This window comes from Cannabis sativa, chromosome 3, assembly GCF_029168945.1.
Source record: "Cannabis sativa cultivar Pink pepper isolate KNU-18-1 chromosome 3, ASM2916894v1, whole genome shotgun sequence".
Classification (NCBI taxonomy): domain Eukaryota; kingdom Viridiplantae; phylum Streptophyta; class Magnoliopsida; order Rosales; family Cannabaceae; genus Cannabis; species Cannabis sativa.
In genome coordinates this window covers 9,206,373-9,222,138 of record NC_083603.1, presented here as the reverse complement: position 1 = coordinate 9,222,138, position 15,766 = coordinate 9,206,373, and the positions used below count along the sequence as shown (strand labels likewise).

Sequence of the window (15,766 nt, the reverse complement as noted above, 5' to 3'; positions counted from 1 at the left end):
GTTTTATAAAAACACAGTATTTTTAAAAAAATTTCGTGTGACAGTATTTTTGTAAAACTTAACCAAAATTTCAGTATTTTTGTAAGTTTCTCTTATTTTATTCAAGTGTCTTTATTATTTAGGTGCCAATTTTAACTAAAATAGTGTCTTTATTTATTTTATTTTAACTAAAATAGTCTTTAAATATATTAACTTTATTAAATAAGGGGATATACATTTAATTGAAGTGGAGTATTTTAATTGGATTGGGATAGAGAGACAAAAAAAAATTGGGACAGAAGATTTGGCTCTTTTTTTAAAAGAAAAATTTTCACAAAAGAAGAAAATAAATTACAAGAGTATGCTTATTTGGAACAATAGCAGCATAAGCAGCAAAGAGAATTTTCTCATTCCATCAAGCACTAACTCTATCTCTAGAGTATTCTTGGCTATCAAGCACTAACTCTATCTCTAGAGTATTCTTGGCTATGTAATTGGTTGTACTATTGCGATTCCTAAAAGTGAAACAAAAGCCTTTATAACAAGTATTATTCATGTTTCCAGACAAACAACACATGTGCGTGTGGTATCCTTAAGTCAATTTGTGAGCCTATTCTAAAGGCCTAATCAGATAGTGGTCCAACCCAAGCATGAAGCTGGCTTACTGATAGTTGGGATTTGATTAAGACTTGACTATGAATGAAGTTAGAGCAACGAATTCGGAGAGCTGACTCAATCGAATTACCAAGTGTCTGATGAGACATAAACGTATACTCCACGAGTATCTAAAAGGGTATTCCAAAGGGTATCACGGTAGCCAACCTTCTTGGGTGTCGCGAAAACCAACCTTCTGGGTCTTTCTAATGTGGCACATCGTTGACACTAAATCCCATAAAATTAGGGGCCTGTCCCCCAAATCAGACCTGGGAAAGGTGCACAACACAAAAAAATAACCTACCTTTTTGTGCAACACCCACTCCTCTGACTCACACTATACATGATCAGTGGCACACGGCCACCTGTCAACATTAGACAATACGATGATGTATGGACGACAGATATCCCTCATTTAGGCCTCACCTACCAAGCCTAAAGTTAATATTATATTGTATTTTACCCCATCAGTGGGCTTATTTCTATACACCAAATCCTAACGGCTCCAAGTTGATCAATAAACCTGGTCTCAGTTTATAAATAGGGCTTTATCCTTTCATACAAAGGGTAACGAACTGTAACACCCTACTAGTTTAGGCACGGTACGATATTTTCTTAATTATTGTGCTAACCTTTCCTAGCCAAATGGCTTACTATAAAAACGCGTATAATAATTTTTTTTTTGTATTAAATAAAAATTTACTAAACATACTTCATATTTACAAAATGTTTACAAGTCTGGATACCATAATCTATTTTTCAAATAAACATAAAATACGGAATAGCAAAAGTGTTCCCTAACGACAAACAAAACTGAGCTTATGTTGTCCCAAAGATCATAACCCTTTAGGTCTAACTGTCTAGATATGTACAATTTTCACTGAGCTAGCTCCAAACTCATTATGGTTCAGCTTTATTCTTGCCTTTACTCTTTCGAAAGTTCTAACACACAAGTATATGTATCGCTTACAAGTAATAAACTCACAAGAGTGAGGTCGATCCCACAAGGACTGTAGTTAAGTGCCAAATAATTCAATTTCTAATTCTATTTAGTGACAATAATATTAAGAAAAGAAGTTTTTAAATTCTACTAAAAAGGAAAAAAAAATATTTAAAGTGAAATTAACAATGATTAATGTTTAGGGTGATTAATTTCGATTGAATCTACTTTATATGGTTTAATATAATTTAATTCTCAAATTCCAATCTTCATGTGATAGCGGATTTACTAAAGAAACTTATATTCGGGTTAGGATATATAAATCTCAACCTATATACAAACTTTCTACTTTCATGATAAATTTAACAAATAAGAAGCAGTAAGCATAAAAATCCTAAATGCTACACAAACTATATAGTTACTCTCGTCCTATATCAAAATTTGTGTCTATTTTACTATAGCATAATCAATACTCACTTCTCAAATTTTGTATTGAAATCATTAAATAGTTAATTGGTGATCAAGATATTAAAAGCAATCAAGTATGAATGAAATAGATACACAAAAAATTGGGAAAGAATTAAATCACATTAAATCAAAATAAAGTGTCAAACAACCTCCATTAACAACCCTAGTTGAAAGTGTAGCTACTCGTAGTCATTGAAAAAAAATGCCAACAATTAATTAAGAATATAACAAAATAAATAAAAGAAGGAACTCGTCGAAAAATATGGATGAAAGTCTCCAAAACCGCCTTCTGCTTCCAATTTTTGTCCCTCGAAATTATTTCTTTGAAAAGTGCCAACATTCCCTTTATAAAGCCTCACATTAGGATTAAAACCCTAAAATTTTGCCAAATTAGCTACGGGCGGCGACGCTGCCAGAGCATGTCGCAGCCTATGTCTCTTTAAGCACGGATGAATCTTCCAGATTTTTCCTAGTGTGCCGTGACACTGCCAGAGCATGTCGCAGCCCTTGAAGCTCTAATTTAAGCAGTGAGCAACAACAAGTCCCATGCCTCAACATTGAATCCCAACATTGAGGTCTGCCTACAAACCTTCTAAACACGACTTTACTGCCAAATTTTTACCTTTTAATGCCATGACATTGAATTTTGGAAGCTGCAATCATATCTGTTAACTCAAACTTTTCGATCTCCTTGTTTTGATGATTAGCAAATATTTGATTATTATTTGTTACTAATGATTTATTGATTTTGTAGCAAATTTAAAAGAGAAAATAAATATTTTGGTATTTTTACCAAACTTTTAAAAGCAACACTAAGGGCCAGTTTGGCACAGCTGTGCTGTGGCAAAAAGCAGCTGTAGCTGTGCTGTGAGAAAAAGCAGCTGTAGCTGTGCTGTGAGAAAAAGCTGCTGAGTGTTTGGTAAATATAATTTTAAAACAACTGTGAGTTTAAAAAGTTTTATATAAGTGTTTGGTAAACTAAATGATTATATAGTTGTCAAATACACAATGACCAAAATAGGTATCATATGTATTTATTCAAATAAATTCATACATATTAACATATATTTATAATTTTTTTTTATTTTATTGAAAATAATAATAATTTTTTTATAATATTTAATTTTTGTATATATAATAAAATAATTAGTAGATATTTAAAAATAATTAAAAAATCAACATAAATATTATCTATTAAATAATTTTAGATTATTACAAATTTTGCTCATAACAATCAATTTAATTTGACAAAATATATATGAATATATTTTAATTATGTCCCATTAAACTTGCAGCAATCATATCTCTGATATTGTCCATTTCATTTAAATTTGAAGTTGTAATGGTCTCATCTTCATCTTCAATATTCGTTTGATTATTTGCACAATAATCTGGATTGTCTCTAATTTTCTCAAAATGTCGATCACATTTTGCATGCCTTCGAATGTAATTATGCAAGGCCATTGATGCAATCACTATTTTTACTTGCTTCTGGTATGGATAACTAGGCATATCTCTTAATATTTTCCATCTCTTCTTCCATACTCCAAAAGTTCTTTCAATAACACTTCGAAGAGAAGAATGTGCCTGGTTGAATACCTCTTTATAGCCAGTAGGTTTGCTACCTCGTTGAAATTGTGGAAGATGGTATCTTTGGCCTTTATATGGTCCTAAAAAACCTATAATTTGTGGGTATCCCGCGTCTACTAAATAATATTTTCCTGTCAAATAAAATATAAAAACATAATTAAAAAATTATAAAACTTTAATAATTTATAAATGTGTTTAGATGGCAACCTTGGGGAGGTTTTGGAAAATTTGAAGTTGAACTACGTAAAGCTGAATAAAAAATTCTTGTATCATGAGCAGAACCTTCCCACCCGGCATATGCATATATAAATTGCATATCAAAATTACATACTGCCATGACATTCTGAGTTGGTACCCCTTTTCTACCAACAAACGGTACTTGATCTTCAGGAGGAATTACGGCATTCACATGTACACCGTCTATTGCGCCAATACAATTCTAAAAAAAGAACACTAAATTATAAAAATATACTATAGCTAGAAAAAAAAATGTATAATTTTAAAGTATGACTTACCTTAAAATGAGGCATGTATCTAGAATCTCTCAATATCTCTTCAGGAACATCTTTAAAGTCTGGGTCTGGAGGTTTTAATACATCTACACTCATATGACATAAAACATCTAAAACCTTATTGAAATATCGACTAACTGTCTCGCCTGAGTGCTGGAATCGCTCTTGTGTCAAGCGGTTTCCAGCACCGTGACCTAATGTAAATAAAAACATGCCTAATATTTCAAGAGCACACATTCTCTTCGAACCCTTAAATCCATAATTAGCTTCCAATTCATTGCATAATTTAATGAAAACACACTTCTCCATCCTAAACATTCTATGACATCTACTTTCATTTCCTTGTAATATTTCCATCAACCACATATGACCAGTTTGAGAAGAATTCATACAAGGAGTCTTTTCAATGTATGTTGTATAATAATGTTGAACTAGATATGTAGCTAGATACGCCGATTGTAACTCAATCTCCTCATCAGTGTCTGCCATTATTTCTAATTTAAAATTATCCTGTAAATATTAAAGAGTATATGAAATACATATGAAATAGCCATAAAGTCTTTATAGCAAATGCAAGTTAAAAAAAATAATAAAGCATATTCATACTAGTGATAACACCAAGTCTGAAGAACAAATACAATTAAAGAAAAAACATAACAAACATATATTAAAGTCTTGAGAGCAATACGATTAAAGAAATAACATAACAAAAATATATTAAAGTCATTACACAAAGTTTAGAAAATAAAGGCTACTATTCTGAACGATTTAAGCATTATAATTATATTCCAGAGTATACTCATTCTTGAGCCAAGTAAGCATTAACTCAGGTTCTTCCAATGAAGCAAACATCTCTCTCTTCTCTTTCATGATAAACAAGCGCGTTGCAAATAAATACAAGCTGCTCCCTTTCTCGATTTCAGGCAAAGAATTTAACATTTTCATAACTTCGGCAATACTATTCTCTTTTCTAGCTATTTCAATATTTCTACTTCTTGTCTCCACGGCATCAGCAAGGCGACCAATTTGTTCAAATATCATTACGGGCCCTGTCTTCTTCATTTTTCCTTTTCCATTTTTCATTTTTTTATTTTGTTTCTCAAGTGGCTCAGTTGTTCTCTTGCTAGTTTTCTCTTTAGAAAATCTATCAATATTAGGCATCTCTATATCATCATCACTACTCTCAAGTTGTTCATGTAAGGTTTCAGTATCATTAAAAGGCTTTTCAGACTCAGATGGAATTATTCCAGATGAAGGTGTCCAAGCATACTCTCCTGTAGCAACAGTGTTCATAAAAATCTTATCTAATTTTTCCTCTACTTCTGGTTCAATTCCCCGAATGCGAAACTTTGCAGCATCGGGATGAGTCTACAAAAGAAAGTTTGTTAATTAAATGTACCATTCATAAAAAAGTCTTTTAGTTTCATATAAATATTTAACAAGATTATAATGTACCTGTAATTTACTATTCCACCAATCTTCAGTTGCATCAATTGTATTCTTTTGCATACTCCATCCTAAACCAGTTTCTTTTCCCTTGAGTTGCTTCCAAAGCTTCCATTCATTTTTCAATCCATCCCATTTATTTTTTAGCTGGGCTCTAGTGTAATCTCTTTCAGTTGCTTTTTTCATATTTGTAATCAAGTTTAGATATCCAATTTTATCTAAATAAGTAGTAGGACGATGTCCATCCTCAACCTCTTTGATACAGAATTCCAAGAAAAAATTCACACTCTCAGAATTCCATATTGCTTTACCTCGTGGTACTGCTACATCACCTTTAGTACAAATATTTTTTTCTTTCTCCATCTAATTAAATTAAAATAATAAGTTTTATTAAGAAGTAAAAAGTAAAATAATGAGTCATAAAGCTAAAGAGTAATCCAACACGAAAAACACATAATAATTATGATGATAGCCTCATCATCATTCTATTCTATTTGGGTACTTAAAATTTTTATCATAAAGTAGAATTTTAAAGTGAGACCAAAGTAATGTAAACACTGATTTTCTAATATTTATATGTATATAATATATATATATATGTTCTTGCATAGTTTTTTGTTAGTACTCTTATCAAAATATAGTACCAGTACTATAATTAACTAGTTATTATATAGATATGAGTAACACTATGATGCCAAGAGTTAAGGTCAGTCTATCTAGTTTACAGTAGTGGTAAGCTTAATTACCTTGATTATATATATATTATTTTTATATAGTTCTGATTTGATCTGTCTTTTTATATATAATTTTCAACATACACATATATAAGACTAAGGTTTACTATTGACTTATTTATCTCCCTCTCTCACTTTCTCATCATATTGTAGAAAGAGAAAGTAAAAGTAAGGCTTGCCGATACATATATAGATATAGAATATGGGTATTTGGGGTTTAGGCTTTTAAAGCTTTACATTTTTTAGTTTCATGGCATACTAATAAAGAGTAAAGTTGTGATTTTTATTCTACTTTATTTTTCTTGGAAGAATAAAAAATGACCTATTTTGATGAGGTTCAAGACCTACAAAATTCTTCAATGGTTCTTGATACCTTGTTCTGTGAGGAAGAAGATTTTGAAGATGAGTTTGAGGAAAAAGAAGAAGAAGAAGAGAGTAAGAACTGTGATAATGGGTGTGAGAAAAAGTAACAATTTTTTTCCATTGGTTTTGCTAGAAAATGATTTATTTTGGAAAAGTGATGAACTTTCTTCTTTGATAACTAAAGAGGAACAAACCCATTTTTGTTACAGTGATTAAAGCTTAGATGAATCATTAATGGAGGTGAGCGTCTTCTTCTCTCTATCATTCCTGATAAGTATCTAATCTTTTACTTAATGCCAAAATGGTTCTATCATTTTCTAATGTTAAAGTTGGTCTTTTTTTTTGTCACTTTGACATTAGATTCAAGATTTCTGGGCTATCAATATTATCTACTGCAACAATAATGAGATTGAACCATTTAATACAGTAGAGTACCATTTGAATGTATTAAAATTCATTGAGGTACACATCTAATCACATGACTTTATTTGTTATTTTTGAATTATTACTATTCACGGTTTTGCTTCTTTTTTATTAAACATAAATGTTGTGAACTTATTGTAATGATATAGGAAGCCCAGTTGAACCTATCGATGCATCATTTTACAGTGAACATTTTATCATCTAAAATGATAATCACATAAAAGAAATTGAAAAGAAAGAAATTGGTTCGATTGAAAAGAAAAATCAAAAAATATTTCTATGGCATTCAAAGGAAAAGTTAAGAGATAAACCTTAATTGTGCAGAGTTATTGATGACGGTGTTGGCAAACGGCGGTGCGAGTGATCGGGGAAGGAGAAGATTCCTGCGATTGAACTTGAGGAGCAGCAATATACAATATGTCTGGGTTGATTTTACGATTGAAAAAAACCCTCAATAAAATGATAGTTTTTTAATTTAAATGAGGGTAATTGGGTCAACTAAAAAATTCATTAAACCCAAATTTCAGCTTCCCGTAAAAGCTAAAATCTAAAAGTTGGTGTGTGCCAACTTTAACTAAAAGCCACAATTTTAGCTTAAATTTTAAAATAAGCTATTTTTTTTATTTTACCAAACACTTTTTAAGCAACAACTTTTTCAAAAAGCACTTTCAACTTTTTAAAAAGCTATTCCAAACGGGCCCTAAATGGACTCAACAAGCATATCAAGAGCAAAAGATTCATCAAGGGATCAACAACTCAAGACCCTATTCAAAAGAGGTCTTCAAAATCCCAAAGTCAAAAAGTCAACCCGAAAGTCAAAGTCAAAGTCAAAGTCAAGGTCAACTCTCGGGAAAAATCAACTTGGGATCAAAAACATGCAAATCAAGCTAGGAGGCTCTTCTACATCAAGACTACTCAAAATTAAATGGTATAAATCTACTTTAGTCTTGTTAAAGTGATTTGCATAGCACACTAAGTTTTTATAAATTTGAATTTTGGCCCATTCACTAACTTGTGCAACAAGTTTTCTCACACGATAGTTCAAAATTTTTTTTGATTGAATTTCTAAATTACATTTTGTTTAACTAAGAGAACAAAGTTGGAATTTCTGAAATCGGATAATCGAGTAAGAAGTTATGCGCGTTTAAGTCCCGAAAAATGGCACTTTTGCCACTGGTCAGCCATCCGGAATTCCGGTTGGCAACCGGAATTCCGGTTGTAATCAATCCGGAATTCTGGTTCCCATCCGGACTTCCGGTTCATGGCTGACCCCACCTCGGGAAACGTGCTAACGGCTATAAACGGCTAGTTTTTTATCAAACACTATATAAACTCGATTTTTCTTTCAAAAAATAAGTTGGTTGAACATTTATTACATATATCTAACCTATCTAAGTGAGATTAAGGAGCTTCTAAGTTTGAAATCCAAACCAACACATTTCACACACTTTGAGCCAAAATTTGATTTTATTCATCTTAAGTGTGCTTGCTTTTCACTCTAGGTTTCCATTGTATCATCATATTTCTACAGTGATTTTAGCTTGTATATCAAACACATTTCCATATTGTGATTGAGGTGAGGTTGGCACCGGTTTTGTAAACAACCCGGAAATAGTGAGATTGGCACTTTAACGATCCGAGAAAGAGGTTAATAGTCCTCGGGGGTGCGAAACTATTGTAAGAGGTTTGGAAATACCTTGGTGAAAATTTCCCGGTTGTAAGGGTTAGTCAAGCCCGTTAACTTGGCTCGATATTGGAACTCAAAGCTAGGTCCATAGCTTTGAAGACCAAGGACGTAGGTGGCATAGTTCTACCGAACCTTGTAAAAATTGAGAGTTTGCATTTTCTAATCCTTAAACTCTTTACTTTACAAGTTTAATTATTTGTCTTAATATATTGCTTGCCATACTACTTGCTTTTACTTGATTAATTGACTAATTGCATAATTTTGTGTTAAAATTTTTAATTTTCCGAAATTAGTTTAAATTTCCAATTCACCCCCCCTCTTGGAAACATATCTTGGGCTAACAATTGGTATCAGAGCAAGGGCTCAAATTATTTGATTAGATTTCACAATCTAGAGCATGGCATTTCCAAGTAATTCACAAAATAACATGTTAGAAGGTTTTAGCACAAATAGAGCACCATACTTCAATGGAGTAGATTTTCCTTATTGGAAAATTAGAATGGAAACTTACCTTCAATCTATTGACTATGATTTGTGGCATATTGTGTCTAGTGGTCCTTATGTTGCTAAACATGTCATAAATGGTGTTGAAGTAATTAAGACTTATGAAGCATATGATGAAAATGATAAGAAAATGCTTTCTAAAAATGCTAAAGCTAAATATGCTCTTATATGTGGTTTGGATAGAGATATTTTTAAAAATATTGAACAAGCCTCTACCGCTTATGATATGTGGAAAATGCTTGAAGTTACTCATCAAGGAACTAGTGCTATGAAGGAAACTAAAATTCAAATTTATTCCACTCAATATGAGAACTTTAAGATGAAATCGGATGAAACCATTGCTAATATGTATACTCGCTTCACTACAATTACTAATGGTTTGAACTCTCTTGGCAAGGTACTTACTCAAAAGGATATGGTGACCAAGATTTTGGGAAGTCTCACCAAGGCTTATCAAGGAAAGGTGGTTGCCATTCAAGAAGCTAAGGATCTCTCAACACTTCCCTTGGAAGAACTAATTGGCTCACTCATGAACCATGAAATTTTCATGAGTGCTCAAGAAGAAGAGGAAGTTGAGAAGAAAAAGAAGACTATTGCATTCAAGTCTTCCTCCTCCCATGCCATTAGTGAAGAAGATGAGGAAAGCTTATGTAGTGACATGGAGGACTTGGCACTCTTCTCTAAGAAATACAAAAAGTTCATGAAATTCAAAAAGAACTTTGGGAAGAAGCCACAAAGAGGGAGTGACTCAAAAGAAAGAAAAAGCAAAGATGATCCACCAATTTGCTTTGAGTGCAAGAAGCCCGGACATATGAAGATGGATTGTCCAATGAGAAAGAAGAACAAATACAAAGGAAGGGAAATGTTGGCGGATTGGCTCAATAGTGACGAAGAGGACTCCGAAGAAGAAGGAAAGAATGAAGTGGCAAACATGTGCATGATGGTACTTGATGATGGGGTAAGCATTTCTAACCAAAATGATTGTGATAGCGAAAATGATGATGATAACTTAGATATGTCATATGATGAGTTGTCTAATTCATTTAAGGAACTATTTGATGATTTTGGTAAATTGCTTGTTAAAAACCAAACCCTTAGAGAGAAGACCAACATGCTTTTAAAAGAAATTGAGATTTTGAAAATAAATGAAAAAGAACTTATAGCTAAATCTCAATGTGCTACATGTGCTTCACATAAGAAAGAAATTATTGATTTGAAAGCCCATGCGAGAAGCCTAAAAAAGGACATATATACCTTCACTAGAGGTAAGGAAGGCTATGATCTCATGGTGGGAAACCAATCATGTGGTTTTTCAAAAAATGGTATTGGTTATGATCCTAGTAAGAAACAAAAATTTTTGAGAAACTTTTTTGTGAAATCATCTAGTCTACCTCACTTTACATGCACATATTGTAACCGAGATGGTCATACTATTTCCTATTGTCATGTAAAGAAATTTGCATATCTAGGCAAGACTAAATGGGTACCAAAGGGTTCTAGAACTAACATGAATGGACCCAAAGTTATATGGGTACCAAAAGCCAACAAATGAACTTGTTTTTGTAGGAATTAACAAGAAAGAGCCAAAGCTTATGGTTCTTGGATAGTGGATGTTCAAAACATATGACCGGTGATCCATCAAGATTTTCAAGCTTTAAAAGCAAGGAAAGTGGCTTTGTCACTTTTGGAGACAATTCAAAAGGAAAAATCTTGGGCATTGGTGATATCGGTAACGTATACTCTCCATGTATTAAAAATGTGCTTCTTGTTGATAATCTTAAACATAACTTTCTTAGTATTAGTCAATTATGTGATATAGATTTTCGTGTTGTGTTTGAATCCTCAAAATGCTCCATTGAAAATGTTTCAACCAATGAAGTTATTTTCCTTGGAGTAAGGAAGGATAATGTGTATGTTATTGATGTTGATTCTTTTGATAGTAAAAATAAATGTTTAACCGTTATGAATGATAATTCTTGGTTGTGGCATAGAAGATTAGGACATGCTAGTATGGATTCTATTTCAAAATTGGTTAGAAAAGATCTTGTTATTGGTTTGCCATCTATTCCGTTTGTTAAAGATAAACTTTGTGATGCATGCCAATTTGGAAAACAAATTAAAACATCTTTTCATTCCAAGAAAGAAATTTCAACTACTAGACCTTTACAATTGCTTCATATTGATTTATTTGGTCCTTCTAGAATTGCTAGTCTTGGTGGTAAATACTATGCATTTGTAATTGTTGATGATTTTTCAAGATTTACTTGGGTTATTTTCTTGACTCTTAAAAGTGATGTTTTGGAAAACTTTGTCAAATTTTGTAAAAATGTGCAAAATGAAAAAGGATATTCTATTACCTCCGTTAGGAGTGACCATGGTGGTGAGTTTGACAATGATGCCTTAGAATTGTTTTGTGATGATCATGGTTTTAACCATAACTTTTCGGCACCAAGAACTCCACAACAAAATGGAGTTGTCGAAAGGAAGAATAGAACAATTCAAGAAATGGCTAGGTCAATGCTAAATGAAATTTCATTACCAAAATATTTTTGGGTCGAGGCCGTCAATACCTCTTGCTATATTTTGAATCGTGTTTTCATTAGGCCCAACATGAATAAAACCCCTTATAAGCTTTGGAAAGGAAGAAAACCCAACATTGGCTATTTTAAAGTTTTTGGATGCAAATGTTACATTTTAAACACCAAGGACAACCTTGGAAAATTTGATGCTAAATCCGATGTTGGAATTTTTATAGGGTATTCAACACATAGTAAAGCTTATAGAATTTATAACAAAAGAACTAATGTTGTTGAAGAATCTATTCATGTTGCTTTTGATGAGACTAACCCGCCTACAAGCAAAAGTTTAGATGATGATGTTGTAGGTTTGGGAGATGAGGTTCAAAATCTCGAAATTGGAGAGACTTCCAATGCTCCTTCACAAACTCCCAAAGAGGAACCACCCATGGAAAAGGTAAATGAAAGCCAAGGTATGAACTCTAACCTTCCACATGAGTGGAAATTCAAAAGTGCTCATCCTATAGACCAAATTCTAGGTGATCCTTCTCAAGGTGTCACTACTAGAAACTCCCTTAGAAACTTGTGTAATTTCATTGCTTTTATTTCTCAAATTGAACCAAAGAATTTTAAAGAGGCCGAAGTTGATGAATTTTGGCTTCTAGCTATGCAAGAAGAAATAAATCAATTTATAAGAAATAATGTTTGGGAGTTAGTTCCAAGACCGTCACATCAATCGGTGATTGGAACAAAATGGGTCTATAGAAATAAGGTAGATGAGCATGGGGTCATTGTGCGTAACAAGGCTAGATTAGTGGCCCAAGGTTACAATCAAGAAGAAGGAATTGATTATGAGGAAACCTTTGCCCCGGTAGCAAGACTTGAGTCCATTAGAATGCTGTTAGCTTTTGCATGCCACAAGAATTTTATCTTGTATCAAATGGATGTAAAAAGCGCATTCTTAAATGGGTACATTATGGAAGAGGTTTATGTCTCTCAACCACCCGGTTTTCAAAATCATAAATACCCTAACCATGTTTACAAATTGAAAAAGGCTTTATATGGTTTAAAGCAAGCTCCTAGAGCTTGGTATGAAAGATTAAGCACTTTTCTTATTTCAAATGGTTTTTCAATGGGTAAAGCGGATAATGCACTTTTTATAAAAAGAAAATCCAAAGACATTATTATAGTACAAATCTATGTTGATGATATTATTTTTGGTGCTACTAATGATGCTCTTTGTGAAGAATTTTCTAAGTGTATGCATAGTGAGTTTGAGATGAGCATGATGGGAGAACTCAACTTTTTTCTTGGACTTCAAATCAAGCAACAAAAGGATGGCATATTCATAGGTCAAACTAAGTACATCAAGGATCTTCTTCAAAAGTTTGACTTGGCAAATGCAAAGTCCATGAATACACCCATGAGCACATCCATAAAGATGGACAAAGATGAAAGCGGTAAGAATGTGGACATCACCAAGTATCGAGGTATGATTGGCTCTTTATTATATTTAACCGCTAGTAGACCGGATATTTTGTTTAGTGTTGGTCTTTGTGCTAGGTACCAATCTTGTCCTAAAGAATCCCACTTGAGTGCCGTTAAAAGAATATTTAGATACTTGATAGGCACAATGAGTCTAGGACTTTGGTACCCCAAGAACTCAAACTTTGAAATAGTTAGCTACTCGGATGCCGACTTTGCCGGTTGTAAGACGGATAGAAAAAGTACTAGTGGAACTTGTCACTTTCTAGGAAATTCCTTAGTGTCATGGTTTAGCAAGAAACAAAACTCGGTAGCTCTATCCACAACAGAAGCCGAATATATAGCCGCGGGTAGTTGTTGTGCACAAATACTTTGGATGAAACAAACTCTTAAGGATTTTGATATTGATTTTGAATGTACACCCATAAAGTGTGATAACACTAGTGCCATTAACCTCTCTAAGAATCCAATATTGCATTCTAGAGCCAAGCATATTGACATAAGGCACCACTTCCTTAGAGATCATATCCAAAGAGGTGATATTTTGCTAGACTTTGTAAGCACCGAATTCCAATTAGCGTTTATATTCACCAAGCCTCTTAGTGATGAGAGATTTAGTTTCATTAGAAGAGAGCTAGGCATGACCAACTTAAATGAAATATAAGGTTTGCTAGCTATGAAAAATTTCATATCTCTTTACTTACTTATTTATGCATAATTGTTCCAAATATGATATTAATGAGATTTATATGCATATATGAGAAAATTTATTGATACTTGACCTATATGAACCATACTTGTTGAAAACTCAAGATTATAGGTCAAAATGTGGATTTTTGGTGATCTTTGGAATTGTCTTTAAACAAGTGAACATGTGAATTTTTGCATATTTGATTTTCTTATGTGTCTATATGCTTGAATATGTGAAATTGAATGTATTTAGTATGCCTATAGGTTTGCCTTGATTGAAATTTGCATGAAACAAATTTTTGGTACCTCACTTGTTGAATTTTTAGATTTTTAGGCCTAAAAGAGTGTTTTTCGCCAAACTCTCTCATTTTTCAACATTTTTCGATTCCGTAAGTTTGTACACCTCACATTTTATTTTATAAAACTGCTGGAAAAAGAATTTTTCAATTTCGTTGCATAAAACTCATTTTTGGTACGGTTCTAGTTTTCTTGGCAATTTTCGAAAAACTTACCGTAAATCGTCATTTTTCATTATTTTTCAGATTTTCTTGTTTGAGCAATTTTGTTTTATCATATTAAAGGTATTAGAATTGGTTTGGGGTCATTTGGGTCAAAATTGGATTTTTTAGCACATTTTTAGGAACTTTTTTTTCTGGTCCTGTACCAACCGGAATTCCGGTTGTACCATCCGGAATTCCGGATGGCACAGGATCAGCAAAAGGGGCAGTTTTGTCTTTTTAATGCGATTTTTTCCCTTTTTAAACCCTACCACTGAATTTTTCCTCCCCCATTCAGTTTTTTCAACCCTAATACAACAGCCATCATCTCTTTTTCTCTAAAATTCTCTCCTTCAAAGCCTCACTCTCATCTTTCAATAATTAAAAAAAAAGAGAAGTGTGTTCTTCAATGGCTTCCTCATCAAGAGCTTCCAAGAGAATGGCTAGTGCAATTCAACAAAGGGAAATAAGGGCAAAAGCAAGGCAAGAGCCCACTCTCTTCTTCAATGATGAAGATCACAACAAGTTTGTCAATGATTTCTCCTCTAGGAAAATTCTCAAAGGTAAAATTTGTGATCTCCCTAGCCTTGATTGTGTTGATTTTAGTCATCATTTTGATACCCTAGGTTGGACATCTTTTATTCAAATTAATACTCCATTGTATCCTAGGCTAGTTCAAGGTTTTTATGCTTGCATTAAACCTACATTAGAACCTTTAGGTGTTAGAGGAACCCTTAGAGGAGTAGCTTTTGAACTCAATGTAGCCTCTCTCAATGACATGTTAGGAGCACCAAATGGTGGCATATTACTTGAACCCAAACTTTCTCTCAAAAATGATGGCATTTTTAACTTTGATGAGTGTTCTAGGAATATTTGTGGTGATGACCCTTTTATTATGAGACCAAAAAGACACCAACTCACCTTAGAGGCTAAAATCTTCCACAAATTTATTGTTGCAAATCTTGCTCCTAGAAGTGGCCACCAAGATGAGATCAATTCCATTGATCAATTACTCATGCATCTCATCATAGCCAAAACCACACCCATCAACCTAGGCTATCTTATTTTAAAATTCATACTTGATGTGGACAAGCCTAATATGATTAAGGCACTTCCCTTTGGTTTTCTTCTTAGCTACCTTTTTCCTCTCTTAGGAATTCCTACCCTACATGAAAAGAAAAATGATCCTACCTCTAGTGACATTCTAGGATCCAAAACTTTCAAGGCTATGGGTTACAAATTCCTTAACAATGAATGGGTGTTCACACCCAAAAGAGG

The 15,766-nt window shown here is 33.0% G+C and overlaps 2 protein-coding genes across 2 annotated transcripts; both read right to left on the bottom strand.

Annotated features, from left to right (window-relative positions):
- Positions 1 to 394: 394 nt before the first annotated feature.
- Positions 395 to 4,632, bottom strand: LOC133035902 (uncharacterized). The gene is made up of 5 exons (XM_061112344.1): positions 4,147 to 4,632; positions 3,914 to 4,070; positions 3,331 to 3,762; positions 938 to 998; positions 395 to 494 (listed from the first exon to the last, which is right to left on the bottom strand). Exons 1-5 carry the CDS (start codon positions 4,630 to 4,632, stop codon positions 395 to 397), a joined length of 1,236 nt encoding a protein of 411 aa, XP_060968327.1.
- An 88-nt stretch (positions 4,633 to 4,720) lies between these two features.
- Positions 4,721 to 7,799, bottom strand: LOC133035613 (L10-interacting MYB domain-containing protein-like). The gene is made up of 3 exons (XM_061111640.1): positions 7,421 to 7,799; positions 5,599 to 5,952; positions 4,721 to 5,511 (listed from the first exon to the last, which is right to left on the bottom strand). The coding sequence occupies exons 2-3, from the start codon at positions 5,950 to 5,952 to the stop codon at positions 4,912 to 4,914; spliced, it is 954 nt and encodes a 317-aa protein (XP_060967623.1). The 5' UTR covers positions 7,421 to 7,799; the 3' UTR covers positions 4,721 to 4,911.
- Between the last annotated feature and the right edge of the window lie 7,967 nt (positions 7,800 to 15,766).

Coding starts and splice junctions, on each gene's coding strand:
- LOC133035902 (XM_061112344.1), bottom strand. CDS start 4,632: ATGGCAGACACTGATGAGGAGATTGAGTTACAATCGGCGTATCTAGCT. Junction 999..3,330: donor CAGAGATATGATTGCTGCAA/GTTTAATGGGAC, acceptor TAATGTTGACAG/GTGGCCGTGTGCCACTGATC. Junction 495..937: donor AGTGGGTGTTGCACAAAAAG/GTAGGTTATTTT, acceptor TTTCACTTTTAG/GAATCGCAATAGTACAACCA.
- LOC133035613 (XM_061111640.1), bottom strand. CDS start 5,952: ATGGAGAAAGAAAAAAATATTTGTACTAAAGGTGATGTAGCAGTACCA. Junction 5,512..5,598: donor GGTGGAATAGTAAATTACAG/GTACATTATAAT, acceptor TTTCTTTTGTAG/ACTCATCCCGATGCTGCAAA.